General features: G+C 44.3%; 1 protein-coding gene across 7 annotated transcripts in view; it reads left to right on the top strand.

Annotated features, from left to right (window-relative positions):
- Positions 1-18,100, top strand: part of wu:fj29h11 (protein NO VEIN) — a 54,822-nt gene that overhangs the window by 21,990 nt on the left and 14,732 nt on the right. For 6 of the 7 annotated variants that reach the window (XM_046356999.1, XM_046357001.1, XM_046357000.1 and 3 more), the window contains 20 exons: positions 3,027-3,207; positions 3,367-3,533; positions 3,848-4,009; positions 4,249-4,424; positions 4,677-4,861; positions 5,084-5,308; positions 6,800-6,909; positions 7,088-7,321; positions 7,509-7,623; positions 10,814-11,006; positions 11,093-11,240; positions 11,435-11,612; positions 11,723-11,900; positions 14,973-15,099; positions 15,282-15,401; positions 16,272-16,422; positions 16,571-16,683; positions 16,791-16,941; positions 17,150-17,398; positions 17,603-17,800. In XM_046356999.1, coding sequence (XP_046212955.1) covers positions 3,027-3,207; positions 3,367-3,533; positions 3,848-4,009; positions 4,249-4,424; positions 4,677-4,861; positions 5,084-5,308; positions 6,800-6,909; positions 7,088-7,321; positions 7,509-7,623; positions 10,814-11,006; positions 11,093-11,240; positions 11,435-11,612; positions 11,723-11,900; positions 14,973-15,099; positions 15,282-15,401; positions 16,272-16,422; positions 16,571-16,683; positions 16,791-16,941; positions 17,150-17,398; positions 17,603-17,800 — 3,361 coding nt within the window. The remainder of the gene's footprint in view (positions 1-3,026; positions 3,208-3,366; positions 3,534-3,847; positions 4,010-4,248; positions 4,425-4,676; positions 4,862-5,083; positions 5,309-6,799; positions 6,910-7,087; positions 7,322-7,508; positions 7,624-10,813; positions 11,007-11,092; positions 11,241-11,434; positions 11,613-11,722; positions 11,901-14,972; positions 15,100-15,281; positions 15,402-16,271; positions 16,423-16,570; positions 16,684-16,790; positions 16,942-17,149; positions 17,399-17,602; positions 17,801-18,100) is intronic. The other variant, XM_046357003.1, reaches the window with a different exon arrangement.

The raw sequence follows: 18,100 nt of genomic DNA, 5'->3' as shown, positions 1-18,100 counted from the left end.
GACATGAATTATATAGTTATTTCTGAGTTTTGTGTCGCGCCTGGCAGGTTGAAATATGATTGTCATGTGTTTGTTTGATGGGATGCTGTCCTCAGATAATATCATGGTTTGCTTTTGCCGTAAAGCCTTTTTGAAATCTGACACGGTGGCTGGATTAACAAGAAGTTAAGCTTTATTTTGGCGTATTGCACTTGTGATTGTATGAAAGTTAAATATTTCAAATAATTTAATTTGAATTTGGCGCTCAGCCATTTCACCAGTTGTTGTCAAATCGATCCCGCTAACGGGATTTGATCCATAAGAAGTTTTAAATGGCAACTGCGTATGTCACTAATGCCTTTTCACTAACTTCTGTAGGAGCTTCCTCAATCGGCTTGTAGTTTTTCTTCTTTTGCTGACACTTGGTAGGTCATGTGCTTTCGACAGTTCTTGCTCATACAGTGCATTCAGAAAGTATTCAGACCCCTTGACTTTTTCAACATTTTGTTACGTTACAGCCTTATTCTAAAATGTATTAAATAAAACATTTGCTCATCAATCTACTTACAATACTCCATAATGACAAAGTGAAAACAGGTAAATGTATAAAAAATAAAAAAAACAGATACCTTAGTTACATAAGTATTCAGACCCTTTGCTATGAGACTCGAAATTGAGCTGAGGTGCATCCTGTTTCCATTGATCATCCTTGAAATGTTTCTACAACTTGATTGGAGCCCACCTGTGGTAAATTTAAATGATTTGGAATGTCACACACCTGTCTATGTCCCACAGTTGACAGCACATGTCAGAGCAAAAACCAAGCCATGTGGTCGAAGGAGTTGTCCATAGAGCTCCAAGACAGGATTGTGTCGAGGCACAGATCTGTGGAAGTGTACCAAAACATTTCTGCAGTATTGAAGTTCCCCAAGAACACAGTGGCCTCCATTCTTAAATGGGAGATGTTTGGAACCACCAAGATTCTTCCTAAAGCTGGCCGCCCGGCCAAACTGAGCAATTGGGGGAGAAGAACCTTGGTCAGGGAGGTGACCAACAACCCGATAGTCACTCTGACAGCGCTTCCGAGTTTCTCTGTGGAGATGGGTGAACCTTCCAGAAGGACAAACATTCTGCAGCACTCCACCAATCGGGCCTTTATGGTAGAGTGGCCAGGCGGAAGCCACTCCTCAGTAAAAGGCACACTTGGAGTTTGCCAAAAGACACTTAAAGACTCTCAGACCATGAGAAACAGGATTCTCTGGTCTGATGAAACCAAGATTGAACTCTCTGGCCTGAATGACAAGCGTCATGTGTGGAGGAAACCTGGCACCATCCCTACGGTGATGCATGATAGTGGCAGCATCATGCTGTCGGGATGTGTTTCAGCGGCAGGGACTGAGGGAAAGCTAGTCAGGATTGAGGGAAAGATGAACAGAGAAAAGTACAGCGAGATCCTTGATGAAAACCTGCTCCAGAGAGCTCAGGACCACAGACTGGGGTGATGGTTCACCTTCCAACAGAACCACGACCCTAAGCACACATACAAGACAACGCGGGAGTAGTTTTTGAATGTCTTTGAGTGGCCCAGCCAGAGCCTGGACTTGAACCCGATCGAACATCTCTGGAGAGACCTGAAAATAGCTTTGCAGCAACAATCCCCATCCAACCTGACAGAGGTTGAGAGGATCTGCAGAGAAGAATGGGAGAAACTCACTAAATACAGGTGTGCCAAGCGTGTAGACTCAAGGCTGTAATCGCTGCCAAAGTTGCTTCAGCAAAGTACTGAGTAAAGGGTCTAAATACTTATGTAAATGTGATATTTGCAAACATAAAAAACAGTTTTTGCTTTGTCATTATGGGGAATTGTGTGTGTAGATTGAGAATCTAGAGTTTAAAGTAAGACTGGCAATTTTAGAGTAAGGCTGTAATGTAAGAAAATGTGGAAAATGTCAAGGGATCTTAATACTTTTCAAATGCACTGTTTGCCCCCTGTGAGACATCCAAAGCACAGAGAAATTGCCTGTGTTTCAACTTCTGGCAGAAATCCAATGCATGATCACTGTCACAGAAAATGCAGTGTTTCTTAACTCCTCTTGGTTTAAAAAAAAACTTAAATGTAGCTGGTTTTAAGTTAATCTAAATGGCGCAATATGACCTAATAAACAAATATTTGCATAACCAAAGAAATATAGGAACTGGTTCCAACAGTTACAAATGTTTAGATTTCTAAAGGTCAAACTCTGACCCTAGAATCCCTCCTCCCTCTGACCTAAGTCTTCCAGAAACCTCATTAACCTTCTCTCTGTTACCCCTCAGAAGGCTGCTCTGATCCCTCTTTCTCTGCTAGGGGACTTTGTGTAAAACTTTGGGATTTAGCTGGTTATCCCCCATGACATGTCACATCATGCCCTGGTTTTTATTTGAGACTGGGTGACAATTCCACTAAGCCCCTGCTTCGGTCCATGAGCAAGAGGGGGGGAGTAAGAGAGAGGTGGATCACAGTCAAATTAGTGTGTGAGCAACTGTCTCTTCTCTGCTTATTAAGAAATGTCACTGTAAGTAATACTTGCTAATTGGCTAATCCTTAACAAAGCCATAGGAAAAAGTTGTTAGGGAACAAAACGCTGGCTGGCTAGCCTGCTTCAGCTGTAGCTGTTTCAGCCTGATGCTGGGTTGAATATGTTCCACTGTCTGGAGTTCTGACAGTGGAACCAGACACTTGTAGGCTGCGTTCCTCTGGCACTATCTAGGCCAGGGATGGACAACAGTCCTGTTTTATGTTTGTTGTCTTGTGGAAATGAGTCCTATGGATAAAAAGACAACAACTCTAGACTACACTTGAACGTCTAAATCCTGAAAGTAGGTATGAATTATAGTGGACCTATATATTTAGAAATAACTGCCCTTTTTTTTCTGGCCCACATTTTATTTGACAAACAAATCTTCCCACACCGTCCTATTTAGGATGATGTCTTGTGTCTCAGAGGTTATGGTTTTCTCTAATGCCGTAATGTGACTGACGGAGTGTGCTGTCATTTCCTGTCCAGTCAGTGCAGGACTTCATGCTGCGTGTGTCAGCTGACCGTCTGGCCAGGGCCTTGTTCCAGCTGGCTATCTGTGGGGGGTCGCTGGCTGCCCCTCAGGACTTGGTGCCCAAAGAGAAGCCAGCCAGACACACTCAGGAGAGGAGAGCTGAGGAGAAAACACAGGCCACACCACCCAGCGAAGGTAGCTGCTAACATCACTCATCAGTGTCTCACTTCGTATCAATGATAAGATTAAGTGTAGGTTGGGAATCTGGATCTTGAAATTGTTAAAGAATCCTATCATATCATATGACCGTGAATGTACAACAATGACCTTTGTGTTTACATGTGTGTGTCTCAGCCGCAGTCAAGCAGGTCCTGAAGGAGAGCCTGTCCAATCACAGCTCTCCATTCACCCTGGCCCATGTGGCGTCTCTGGAGAGGAAGTTAGCCAAGCACTTCCAGGTCACAGAGTTCACGTCTCTGGAGCAGGGCTCCTTTATGGAGTTCCTGGTCAAACATGCTCAGGTAACATAAACTACTTCTCTTCTAATCTTTGTCTGTTAAATCACTCTCCTGTTCTTCTCCTCTCCCGTCACCCCTCTTCCTTCAGTGGTCATGAGGAAAAAGATGCGAGGAGAGGAACCGTTCTAGACTGCAGTTGCGTGTCCCAAATAGCACCCTATTCTCTATATAGTGCACTCCTTTTGCCTGTGCTCTGGTCAAAAGTAGTGCACTAAATAGTGATGCACTAAATAGGGAATAGGGTGTGATTTCAGACACAGTCTGATACTTCTCATTTTGTATTGATTAATCCATCCTCTCCTCTTGTCTGTGTGAAGGTCCTGCAGGAGACAGTAGGCAGCGCTGTGGTTGTGGGCAGCACGAGTGGTGGTGGTGGTCAGGACTGGCAGGGCCAGGGATGTGGCTTCAGACCCAACAGACAAGACGTGTTTGAGTTTATCAAACAGTGTGGCACGACATCAGCCAACGAACCAGACGGGGTGAGTGAGACGCGTGGTCACACACACACACACACACACACACACACACACACACACACACACACACACACACACACACACACACACACACACACACACACACACACACACACACACACACACACACACACACACACACACACACCTATTGATTGCTATGATTTAAAAAAGTACATAAATAAAAAAACTTCTAAATGTCTGTATTGATCTCTCTATCTCTGTGGGTGTCTTTCTCCCAGCTGTCCCACGTCGAGTGGTGTCTGAGAGCCCACTATGGGGTGAGGGACAGTCGAGACCTGGGGCTGGGACCTCTTAGGACCTTGGTGGGACTGGTGCAGCGCCAGAGAGAGCTCAGTCTGGGAGGAGGGCTCAGCCATGTGCTCTACGAGGCAGCCCTGCTCCCCAGAGACACCAGGTAAGATGCAAATGGCACTCTATTCCCTATATAGTGCACTATCCCTGCACTATGTAGGGAATGGGGTACCATTTGGGACTATCTCCTACAGTACAGTACAGTGGAATGTTGGAGGCGGATTGGGTGTAAAGTCGGCCTTTAATTGGACTGATCAAATCAAATGTCAATCTCCTTTTCACTTATCTTAAACCCCTGTTCACTCTTTCTCTCACTCCTTCCATGCTCTATTACTCTACCCCTTCTCCCCCCCAGCAGTAGCAGTAGTGTAGGTGAGGCCCAGCAGATGGTGGGTATCCTAGGGGAGGTATCTCAGACCCAGGCCTTGTCCTGTCTCCTCTCCTGCCCTCTACTGGATGAGCTGGGTCAGTGGAGCCAGTGGGAGCTGGTCTTCAGGCCCCGCCACGGACCCCTTAAGGACTTCATTGATAGGAACGCTGGTAGGAACCATACATAGCAGTTGCAAATTGACCCCCTCGCCCCTACAGTCTTAGACTGGTGTTGTAATGTTACTGTTAGTAATGTATCTGTTGATGGCCAATAATGTTTGATCGTGTTGGTGGGCTTATATACAGACATTTCGTTTTTTTTTGTTGTTCTAAATTGAACATCAGTACAAAATTGATCATAATAAATATACATGACCATCTGTTGTGGGGCAGCGAGCACAGACCTGTCAGCGTTGGAGGTGTCCCCAGGTGTTCTCCTGCGGGTCACCACCTCTACAGGGGACAAGCTCTTCTCCCAGGCAGCCATGACCCTTGACCCCGTGGGCACGGCAGGACACCTGGTCTCCATAGTGGTGGCTGATGGGACAGCCAACACCCCCACTGCCCTCCTGGCCAATCACATGGAGAGCTCTCTTGCGGCGGCGGTAGCGAAGGAAGGTGAGAAGGCGATGGGAAACTTGATATCATGAGTATTTGCTTCAATCAAGTATTTGAGTGCTACAGAAACATTTCTCACCTAAAAGGTATCTTCCTGGTGTGCGCTTGTATTAAATTAGAGGGTAACTACACCCAAAAATAAATGTTTCTTAGATTTTTCCCATACCTCCAGTGGTCTCCTGATGTGGTTTAAGCATTGTTGTGGACTTAGAACATCTACTTATGTTGTTTTTCTAAGAAGAAATTGTGATTTCCAGGGCTTGACATTCAAGTAAATTTGCCAGTGGCACACCGGACCAGTACCAGGTGAAACTACTGGCCGAATGAGGAAATTACTGGCTTCGGCCAAGAATTGTATTTGTCACGTGCTGATTACAACAGGTGTAGACCTTTCCTTGAAATGCTTACTTACAAGACCTTAACCAACAATGCAGTTTTAAGAAAATATAGTTAAGAAAAATATTTACTAAATAAACTAAAGTAAAAGATTTGAGCAACAATAAAATAACAATAAGGCTATATACAGGGGGTACCGGTACCGAGTCAAAGTGTGGGGGTACAGGTTAGTCGAGGTAATATGTATATGTAGGTAGGGGTAAAGTGACTCTATGGGGGAATAGGTGTTGTCGTTCCCTCTTCACAACTTGGTGTGTTTGGACCATGATAGTTTGTTGGTGATGTGGACACCAAGGAACTTGAAGCTCTCAACCTGCTCCTCTACAGCCGCGTCGATGAGAATGGGGAAGTGCTCAGCCCTCCTTTTCCAGTCGTCCACGATCATCTCCTTAGTCTTGATCACGTTGAGGGAGAGGGTGTTGTCCTGGCAGCACACGGCCAGGTCTCACCTCCTCCCTATAGGCTGTCTCATCGTTGTCGGTGATCAGGTAGCTACATGTAGGTAGGCCTAGGCCTATGTAAACCTTTTTTTGCTAATAAAGACGTTGCTGTGTAGGATGTCTGATATTTTAAAAAAGACTGAAAAGCAGTTGGGGACTTTTATCCTGTGATTTTGGAATGCGCGTGCCTGTGTTCAACTCTGAATTGATGACGACTATGGCGCGAGTATCTAGAACGTACTGAGGCGGGGCTCACTCGAGACAGAGAGGGAAGGCTTTGACATTCTTGACTCCGCTTGTAAACCGGATGCAGGTTGATAACAAGTTTGAGTGTCAAACGTAAAGGATTAAATACAAATATACGGCCATATGAAAGCTTGATTAACTGGCCCGGTGTGCTCAGCAGATGTTGTCGGGCCAGCGGCAGCCCCGAATGTCTAGCCCTAAAATTGAGAGCAAAACCTGAAAACATTTTGAAAAAACGTAAACCTTGAAAAAGGAAAAGTGAGAACAGATTTTGGGGATAAATCGCAATCGGACAAAAGTTGTATTGTGCCCTAGGATCTCTGTAAAGTCTGTGTGAGGGTGGTTGTGAACAGAAGTCCAATAAGAATATTTTATATATATATAAATAATTTATAAGATGTTTCTTCAGATCTGTCACAGGCTGAGGAGGACGGGTCGTGTTTCAGCTCTGTGGCTCTCTTCCTCCTGGACTGTCTGATCCGCATCCCCACCAGAACCTGCCGGGCCCTGCTGCAACAGGTCAGCGTTCAAGTCACAGATTGTCTGAAATGGCACCCTATTCCTTTTGTATTGTATTACTTTTGACCATGGCCCAAAAGGGAGCCCTACAGTTCATATTCAAAACCAGTCATGAGTGGAAAGAAATTCTGTAATCAATTTGGACCTGTATAACCTCTCTCCATCCCCCTCCTTTCAGGTGTTTCTGGAGCCCTTCTCTCGGGTGCTGGGTGGCCAGGCCAAGTCTAAAGCGGTGCTGCTGTCTACAGCCCGGTCCAACCTGCACCACCTCAACTGTCTGCACCAGCTGGGCATCGTGCTTGGCATCACAGACTGGGTCAAGGACTACCACACCAAGCTCAGCCCACCACAGAACCAGGACCTAAACCAGAGCCAGAACCAGGCCCAAACACCACCAGCTGACCAGACCAAGGTCAGAACAGGGGAGATTACCATAAGTGATGGGGTCAATTCAGTTTATATTTAAAATGTACATTCATGAATTGAATATTGTCCATTGTTTTTTATCTGTTGCTGTTTTGTTTTTATACAGTGTAAAGCTCCACTTTTTTGCTTTGTAAAAAATCTTCCCCCTTCGCTCTTTCTTATCCTATCTCCAGCCTGCTCCTGTGGATTCTGTGAGCAGAAGTCTCTCTCAGACTCTCAGTGAGGATGAGGAGTTCCCAGAGGACTACAGCTCTGACTCTTCCCATCCCACTCAGCTACAGCACGCAGGTGAGTTTTAGAAAATCCCTAACCGAAATGATTATTATTATTATTTACAAAAAAATAAAAATTGTAGTGCAATTATCACAAAACTACTCCAAACAGGCTCCGATCATCATCTTAAAGGGATTTAAAAAAATGTACAAATACCTAATTCAACAATGCTGTAACGTTAGTAGGAAGAGATATGCATCTTTCCAGTTTATTTTTGCCATGGATATTAGAGGTCGACCGATTATGATTTTTCAACACCAATACCGATTATTGGAGGACCCCCAAAAAAAACTTGATACCGATTTAATCAGCCAATTTTTTAAAATAAATAAATAAAAATGTATTTGTAATAATGACAATTACAACAATATTGAACGAACACTTATTTTAACTTAATATAATACATCAATAAAATCAATTTAGCCTGAAATAAATAATGAAACATGTTCAAATTGGTTTAAATAATGCAAGAACAGTGTTGGAGAAGAAAGTAAGTGCAATATGTGCCATGTAAAAAAGCTAACATTTAAGTTCCTTGCTCAGAACATGAGAACATATGAAAGCTGGTGGTTCCTTTTAACATGAGTCTTCAATATTCCCAGTTAAGAAGTTTTAGGTTGTAGTTATTATAGGAATTATAGGAGTATTTCATATACATTTGACTATTGGACATTCTTATGGGCACTATAGTATTGCCAGCCTAATCTCGGGAGTTGATAGGCTTGAAGTCATAAACAGCGCTGTGCTTCAAGCATTGCGGGGAGCTGCTGGCAAACGCAGAAAAGTGCTGTTTGAATGAATGCTTACGAGCCTGCTGCTGCCTACCAAATATCAAATCATAGGCTTAACTATAATAAAATAAACACACAGAAATGCGAGCCTTAGGTCATTAATATGGTCAAATCTGCAAACTCTCATTTCGGGAAAAAACAAAACGTTTATTCTATCAGTGAAATACGGAACCGTTCCGTATTTTATCAAACGGGTGGCATCCAAGTCTAAATATTGCTGTTACATGTTATGTCATAATTATGTCAAATTCTGGCAAATTAATTACGGTCTTTGTTAGGAAGAAATGGTCTTCACACAGTTCGCAACAAGCCAGGCGGCCCAAACTGTTGCATATACCCTGACTCTGCTTGCACAGAACGCAAGAGAAGTGACACAATTTCCATAGTTAATATTGCCTGCTTACATTCATTTCTTTTAACTAAATATGCAGATTAAAAAATATATACTTGTGTATTGATTTTAAGAAAGGCATTGAAGTTTATGGTTAGGTACATTGGTGCAACGACGGTGCTTTTTTCGCGAATGCGCTCGTTATATCGGCACCCGTTTGGTGAAGTAGGCTGTGATTCGATGGTAAATTAACATTGATTATTTGCAATGCAGGACAAGCTAATAAAACTAGTAAAATCATCAACCATGTGTAGTTAACTAGTGATTATGTGAAGATTGGTTGTTTTTTATAAGGTAAGTTTAATGCTAGTTAGCAACTTACCTTGGCTCCTTGTTTGCACTCGCGTAACAGGTGGTCAGCCTGCCCCGCAGTCTCCTCGTGGAGTGTAATGTAATCGGTGTCCAAAAAAGGCCGATTACCGATCATTATGAAAACATGAAATCGGCCTTAATTAATCGACGTGTACGACAGTGTGTTACAGTTCCCGCCAATTTCCAGCAACATTGCACAGCCATTGAAGAGGAGTGGGACAACATTCCACAGGCCACAATCAACAGCCTGATCAACTATGCGAAGGATATGTCGCCCTGCATGAGACAAATGGTGGTCACACAAGATGCTGACTTTTTTTTTTTACCCCCTTTTCCTCCCCAATTTCGATCTTGTCTCATCGCTGCAACTCCCCAACTGGCTCGGGATGCGAAGGTCGAGTCATGCGTTCTCCGAAACATGACCCGCCAAACCACGCTTCTTAACACCCGCCCGCTTAACCCAGAAGCCAACCGCACCAATGTGTCGGGGGAAACATTGTTCACCTGACGACCGAGGTCAGCTTGCAGGCGCCTGGCCTGCAGTTGGGGTGGGGCTTTACTTGGCTCATAGAGCACTGCGTTGCAGTGCCTTAGACTGCTGTGCCACTTGGGAGGCAACTCATGGTCTTCTTCGTCGGCAGCGCTGCTTCGATCCAAGTGGCTTGATAAATCTATATAAAGTGTGGAACTCCATTAAATGGCAATTGCGTATGTCACTAATGCCTTTTCACTAACTTCTGTAGGAGCTTCCTCAATCGGCTTGTAGTTTTTCTTCTTTTGCTGACACTTGGTAGGTCATGTGCTTTCGACAGTTCTTGCTCATACAGTGCAATCAGAAAGTATTCAGAGCCCTTGACTTTTCCCACATTTTGTTACGTTACAGCCTTACTCTAAACTGTATTAAATAAAACATTTTGCTCATCAATATACTTACAATACCCCATAATGTCAAAGTGAGATTAGGGCCTAATGAATTTATTTAAATTGACTGATTTCCTTATATGAACTGTAACTCAGTAAAATCTTTTAAATGTATATATGTTGCGTTTATTTTTGTTCAGTATAGTTTCTAGGCCAAACCATTTAGATGCTACAGGCGATTTTGTTAGAAGACTGATTTTCGAGATGTCTCATGGTCTGACAAACACCGCTCTAGCTCTGTCACCTTTCACCCCAGATGTCTTCTGGTCTGACAAACACCGCTCTAGCTCTGTCACCTTTCACCCCAGATGTCTCATGGTCTGACAAACACCGCTCTAGCTCTGTCACCTTTCATCGCAGATGTCTCATTGTCTGACAAACACCGCTCTAGCTCTGTCACCTTTCATCGCAGATGCGGAAGTGCGACATTGTTGGATGCAGTGGATCTCTAATTAGATTTCCACTGGGGCGTTGACATCCACTCTAGGGGGGTATTAATAAGCTAAATGTAAAAAAAAAAAAAAAATCTGTTGATTTCACAGGTTGGAAAAAGGAACAGAAAGAAACGATGCAAACCGCTACTTTTTTGGGTTCATACTGGTTCAAAACTTTATTTTACTGGTCGGAACTGTTGAACGAAACAAAAAAAATAGTGGTTCTATTCAGAACAAAACTAAAAATATATATTTTGGTTCCAGCCCCTGGTTTAAACGTTAAGATACATGTTACATTTGTCACAACCCTAGTAGTCAAAATACAGTCAGATTTCTAACAGATCTTCATCCTTCAGAGGACTGTGATGAAGATGATGATGAGTTATATGAGCTAACCTCTGAGACACTCGGAGACACACACACCGAGAGAGACAGAGATGAAGCCTGGAAGGAAGGGAAGTCATTGGCTGAGCCTGAGAAAGCCGACAACGCTGATAGCCAATCAGAGAGCAGAGTGGATTGCCACAAGGACATAATTGATGACATCAGGTTTGTCTTTATACTGCCTAATGCATAAAATGATACATTGCATGAATAGAAACACTAACCTGGTTTCACAATGCTGTCTGTTACAGGAAGAGTGAGTTTGGCATTGGAGTAGAGCTAAATGAGGAGGGTCAGAGGTTGATGACTGTTCACCAGGAGAGGCTGGGGCGCAGTCTGGACCGGCTGTCCACTGAACTCTACAGCAAAGACACACACTTTGTACTGGAACTCATACAGGTGACTTGACTCTCTCCTCTGTCTCCCTCTCTCGCTTTCGTTTCTCTCTCGGTCTCTCTCCCCCTCTCCTCTCTTGTTTATCCCTTTATCCCTCTCGCTCTCTCTCTCTCTGCCTGAGCTCATCCAGATCTACTTTTGAGATCTACTGTATGCAATGCACTTAGAATGTGCTTTCTTCATTGTGCTATTCACAGAATGCTGATGATAACAGTTACCCGACAGAGGGGGGTCCTGTCCCTGCGCTGGCCTTTGTTGTGGAGAAAGACTGTGTGACTGTCCTAAACAACGAGACAGGCTTCCAGGAGAAAAACATCCGGGCCATCTGTGACGTGGGCCGCAGCACCAAGGGCAAACACAAATACGGATACATAGGTAACAGCTAAATGAGTTTGAAACCCTATTGGTAACCAATCTAAGACCAGATCTGAGGTGCACCAAAAGTATTTTCTCAACGGTTTCTCCATGTCTTTCTCCTTCCTTAGGTCAGAAGGGAATAGGTTTTAAATCCGTGTTCAAGGTGACTGACTGTCCTGAGATCCACTCTAACGGATTCCATCTGTGCTTCGACAAGACCAGTGGCCCCATGGGATACATCCTGCCACACTGGGTCGACGACGAGAGACCTCTCAACACACACCTGGCCAACCACACACATACCAGGTTAGTGGTGGCATCTCTCACACACCTGGCTGACGAGACACACACCAGGTTAGTGGTGTCATCGCTAACGTACAACAAACTAACTACACACACACCTGGCCAACAACACACACGCACCAGGTGAGTCTAATGACATCATCTAAAACCAGGTAAAACACACCCACCTGAGTGACAACACATACCTACACCAGGTGTGTCTAGTAGTAAAGTTTAATTTGATTTGTCATGTGAGCTTAATACAACAGGTGTAGACATTACTGTGAAATTCTTATTTACGAGTTGCTTCCAATGCAGAGTCAAAGTTAGGAAAATGTGCACATTTTAGAGTGGGCTTTTATTGTTCCCTGCACACAATAAAATAACAGTAACGAGGCTTTCTACATGAAGCACCGGCACTGAGTCAATGTGCTGTGGTACGAGGTAGTTGAGGTAATGTGTACATGTAGGTAGGGGTAAAAGTAGGCAATCAGGATAGAGAATAAACTAGCAGCAGAGTATGTGAAAGTGAGTCTGTGTGTGCGGCGTCAACGTGTGTGTGCTCCGCGTATGTTTGTGTGTCGCAGTGTGTGCAAGTGTGGGTAGACTCCAGCGAGTGTGTGGGTAGACTCCAGCGCAAGAATGTCAGTGCACATGTGGCTATTTTGTGCTTAATTGAGAGTAATTTATGCAACTTTATTTGTGACTCAAACGTTAGGCTGTGTTGTGAATAAAAAAAATAAAAAACATTCTAAAGCTGCTTGAAGCGACTGATGATTTGATAAAAGTCTCATGAAAGGCATGACTTCTGCTCTTTTTCTTGCGCAGGCTGCACACACTTCATCAGTCCCATTCCCAATTTGACAAGCGCTTGATAATATTCTCACCCCATCAAATATTCTCAATTTAATCTGGTCTTTACATAAAACCTACTAATATGTGTGAAATCGTTTTTTATTTAGAATGGCTCACAAAAAGTCATCTGCAGCCTGCACTTGAATAGCTTCATTTTAAGAATTGACCAATAAATATAGCACCACGAGAAAGCTGGGATCCTTTTTTAAATAGTGGCCAGTCATTGCCTAATTGCCTGGCTCGCTAGGCCCTGTAGGCTATGGATCATAGGCCTATGGGCTATGTTTTGGAGTTATTTGGCCACTTTAGTTGCGAAACAAACCTTATCAAAACATATAGGCCTTTGGGCTAGGCAACATGTTGCATGTGACTATGATTTGAAAAAGTCAAGGAAAAAAGGCATGCGTTGTTTCTTGCCTTAGACTGCACACGATGGGCATCATTCACAAGTGATAATATTCTCACCCATCATGCTATTCTCAATTGAATCTTGTCTTTACATATACTAAAAAGTATACAGTGCCTTCAAAGTATTCACACGACATCACTTTTTCCCAGATTTGATGTCACATTCACCTTTCAGCAGGACAATAACCTAAAACACAAGGCCGAATGTAGCTGCTTACCAAGACGAGTTCCTGAGTGGCCGAGTTACAGTTCTGACTGAAATCTGCAGTGCATTCAGAAAGTATTCAGACCCGTTGACTGTTTCCACATTTTGTTTCGTTACAGCCTTGTTCTAAAATTGATTAAATAAACATATATACACAATACCTCATAATGACAAAGCAAATACAGGTTTTTCAAAACTTGTTTTCTCAATCAAATGCATAGCCTATAGAAATTTTGCTCAACATGGGTTTATGGGCTCTCATGAAGTGTTTGATTTGATTTTCGATTTGATTTGTATTGATGTCAGAGTGATTAGAGAGACAATAGAGAGCTGAGTACCAGGCTATTAGCGAGGCCATTGGCAGTTAGCAAATTTTGTTAGGCTACTAATGACCGTCAGCAGCATCACAGTTTTGGAGAAGCCCAGTTACCTTGACTCAACGGTCACGTGGAATTTGACTGTGGTCATGCTGGTGTGGCGGTAATACGGTTACCGTAACAGCCCTACTCTCACGCATGGTTCAGTTTTCTTTGCTTCCAAATGAACATAAAAGGCATTTATTTATCTGATAGGCTTGAATCACTGGACGGCTCGCGGCTGGATTTTCCTTTCTAGTCACGGTTAGTTTGCGAGCCCTGCCACACCCAACGAGCGTCAGAGCCGGTGTAGTAGGATTCGATCTTGCTCCTTTATTGACGCTTTACCTGTTTGATGATTTGTCAGAGGGCGTAGCGGGATATCTTTTAAGCGTCCAGATTAGCGTCTTGCTCCTTGGAAGCGGCAGCTCTAGCCTTTAGCTCAGTGCGTAGTTTGCCTTTAACCCATGGCTTCTGGTTGGGATATGTTCGTACGGTCACTGTGGGGACGATGTCGTTGATGCACCTATTAAAGCCTGTTACTAAGGTGGTTAACTCTTCAGTGCCATCGGATGAATCCCGGAACATATTCCAGTCTGTATAAAGCAAACCAAACCAAACAGATAGACAGGGGCATGCTCTAGCATGCTCAGACATAATTTACAAACGAAGCATGTGTTGAGTGAGTCTACCAGGTCAGAGGCAGTAGGGATGACCAGGGATGTTCTCTTGATAAGTGTGTGAATCAGACAATTTTCCTGTCTTGCTAATAAGCATGCTAGCAAAACAGTTCTGTAGGTTAGCATCCACTTCATCGGACCACTTCCGTATTGCTCGCGTCACTGGTACTTCCTGTTAGAGTTTTTGTCTGCAAGCAGGAATAGAGAGGATAGAGTTATGGTCAGATTTGACACATGGAGGGATAGCTTTGTATGAGTTTCTGTGTGTGGAGTAGAGGGGATGTAGAGTTTTTATTTTATTTTATGTCTCTGTTGCACCGATAACATGCTTAGTAAAATGGATTTCCGTTTTCCTGCATTAAAATCACCGGCCACTAGGAGCGGCAACTCTGGGTGAGAATTTTATTTTTTGCTTATGGCCCTATACAGCTTGTTGAGTGCGTTCTTAGTGCCAACATTGGTTTATGGTGGTAAATAGACAGCTATGAAAAATATAGATAACTCTCTAACTCAGGCGAGCAGAACCGTCTATACTCTGTAATTTACTATGTAGAGGCAGTCACATCAATGTTGAATGTTTGTGTTCTGTCAGCTGGACCACTAAGATCTGTCTGCCGCTGCGCTCAGAGTGCTACCAGACCAGAAACCTGTTCCACGATGTCCACCCCTCTCTGCTGCTCTTCCTACATCGCCTACGATCTATCACCATCTACAACCAGGTAACACACACACAAAGGTCATGGCTCCACCACACCTTTCAATAGGCTTAGAGGAGCTTCCACCATATTGCTTCCAATGTACAAACACCGAGCGGTAGAGGCAAGGAGTTGACTTCAGACTGGACTGTTGTTTGCTGACATCTGACTTATCTCTCTCTCTCTCTCTGTGTTTTCCTGGCCAGGCTGAGAAGCGGATGGTTACCATGACGCGTAGAGACCTTAGTCACAGCGTCCTGGAGGTGGAACACACTGAGGGAACAGAACGCTGGCTGGTGGTCAAACACACACTGCACCCCACCAAGGTAACACACACACACACACACACAATGATCCTCTCATCTCCTCGTCTGTGTGTGTGTGTGTTATGTAAGTGTTCCTCTGTCTGCACCGCTGAGACGGAAAGCTTCTTCTGCTCTCTGTCAAACATGTAGGCTCTCTCATTAGGAAGGTGTAGTGAATTAATTTCCACTGCTGGGAGAAATATTTGACATGAAAGACCAGGCACAGACATGTTTTGTTGATGTGTCTGATAGAATTGCCTTTTTTCAGTCTGGCTTCCCTTCTCCCCCATCCCTCTCTTTATCTCTGTCTCTCTCTCTTCCCCTCTTCCTCTCTCTCCCTCTTTATTTCTCTCCCTCTTGCTCCCCCCCTCCCTCTCTCTCTCTTCTTTATCCCTCCACCCTCTCTCCCCTCAGAGAGCCAGCTGCCAGTTACCTGCAGTGAGGCTATGCAACAGTAGAGACACATCAGAGAATGAATAGACTCACAGATGTTACATGCTTTATCAAAACCAGTGAGCCTAATTTTAATGGGGTTCCCATTGTGACAGTGCATATTGAAAGGCTGTTTATAGTCAATGTTCAAACTCAAATCTTTTTCAGGTATTCTCTCGTCTCTCTGTGGGAGTTGTCCTCTGATCAGTGGCAAAACAGAGCACTTATCTCAGTGACTGCCTGGTGATTTCCTGTGTTTGAGTACTTTCCTTTCCTCTCGTCCATGAGGGCTTACTAATCTAGCTTCATGAGAAGGGTAAAAGCAAGGCTCTACGGCCTTCACAGATCAATTGAAGACAGATCAGTGATTATTTTGAAGAAGGGAGGTGAAAAGGAACTATTAGTAAGTGACAAATGTAATGATGATCATGGTGTTACAGTGATATGTTTCCCCATTAGATCAAAGATGAAGTGGAGTCCACTGAGCTTGCCCTGGCCTTCCAGCTGGGTGATGACCTCACAGGAAGTGACATCCAAGCCCCGCCCAAAAAGCAGCCTGTCTTCGCCTTCCTGCCTCTCCGAAGCTTCGGCTTCCGCTTCATCATCCAAGGTTACACACACACACACACGCGCTGGTGCTCTCCTCAAGGTTCACCCAAATTGGCCATTTAAAATGCACCTTTTCAGTAATACCTTACAAATTCGTACCATGCCTTCCAAATACTTTTCAATCTGTTTTTTTCCCTCTTTCACACCAGGTGACTTTGACATTCCTTCTTCTCGTGAGGATGTGGACAGAGATAGCTCATGGAACCAGTGGCTCCGTTCTGAGATCCCCCAACTGTTCTTACACGCCATGGACGTCTTCAGTGTAAGAGAACGGAGGGAGATGATGATCAAAATCATTTACTACTGCTCTGCACGTTGTGGTCCTGTCGTGTTTCTGACCAGTCTCATCTTCTCACCTCTTCTCTCCAGGATCACCCAGAGTTCAGTGGGCTGAAGGGCTTATGTAATTTCCTGCAGTTTGTCCCTCTGCCTGACGAGGTGCTCGACTTCTTCAAGCCTGTCGCCGGGCAGATTATACAGTTGCTCAAGGGAAAGGCCTTCCTACCCACACTCAACACAGGTACCCTACCTCTGTACCCCTCTTTCTGTCTCTCTCGTTCTCCATGCTTCTATCTCTATCCGTAAGTCAACTTTATATTTAGTTTATTTAGTAAATATTTTCTTAACTCTTATTTTTCTTAAAACGGTGTTGTTGGTTAAGGTCTACACCTGTTGTATTCGGCGCATAACTGACTCCTGTCTCTTCTCTCCTCTTCTCTCCTCTCCAGATGGTTCTGTGGTCTACAAGCTACCCTCCCAGGTCGCTGTGTGTCAGGACCCGGTCATTTGCGACGTGATCGGTGGAGAGGAGCTTAACAGACACCTGTCTCTGTCCTATCTGCATCCGGGCCTGCTGCCAGTCCCGCCCCTATCCCTGCTCACTCACCTGGGAGTACGACGCCTGAGGGGGAGTGACGTCACCACAGTAACAACCGCCATGGCCAAGGAGCTGTTGCAGGGAGATGGTGTCAACTCAGGTGAGGGGAGGGTGGTGTGTGTGTGTGTGTGTGTGTGTGTGTGTGTGTGTGTGTGTGTGTGTGTGTGTGTGTGTGTGTGTGTGTGTGTGTGTGTGTGTGTGTGTGTGTGTGTGTGTGTGTGTGTGTGTGTGCGCGCGCGTGCGTTGTTTATGTTTCTTTGTGATGGACGCAAACCCCCTCTCTATCTCCGTCTCTGTGTATCAGACTCAGGCCTGCGTCATCTGGCCAGGTTGTTGGTGTGTAACTTCCGTGCGTTGGAGCAGGGCTACGGAGAGACAGACTCTATCCTGACCACCCTCAGAGATCTACCCATAATCCCACTGGCTGACGGGCGCATGGTGGCACTCAGCGGAGAGGGAGTCTTCTTCCCCATGACTGAGACCAAGAATCACAGCAACACAGGTAACATGGCAACATTTTAGAAAAATACTTTTTATGCTTATGGAAACATTTCTGGGATCTTTTATTTCACCGAATTAAACATGGGACCAACACTTTACATGTTGTGTTTTATATTTTTGTTCAGTGTAGTTCACTTGGGAAAATAGACAATTCTTAAATATTTTTTCAAAGTCTACCCAGAACATAACCAGCTGGTGGTATAGCCAGGGTTGTAACTGTAAGAGATATTTGTGGTAGTAGGTTTGAAAATAGAAGCTGAATCAGATTGTTCCATCAGACTTACTCACCCCCCTGTAAGGG

Source organism: Oncorhynchus gorbuscha, linkage group LG07 (genome assembly GCF_021184085.1).
Source record: "Oncorhynchus gorbuscha isolate QuinsamMale2020 ecotype Even-year linkage group LG07, OgorEven_v1.0, whole genome shotgun sequence".
In the NCBI taxonomy this organism is placed as follows: domain Eukaryota; kingdom Metazoa; phylum Chordata; class Actinopteri; order Salmoniformes; family Salmonidae; genus Oncorhynchus; species Oncorhynchus gorbuscha.
This window is presented reverse-complemented; position numbering and strand designations above follow the sequence as displayed.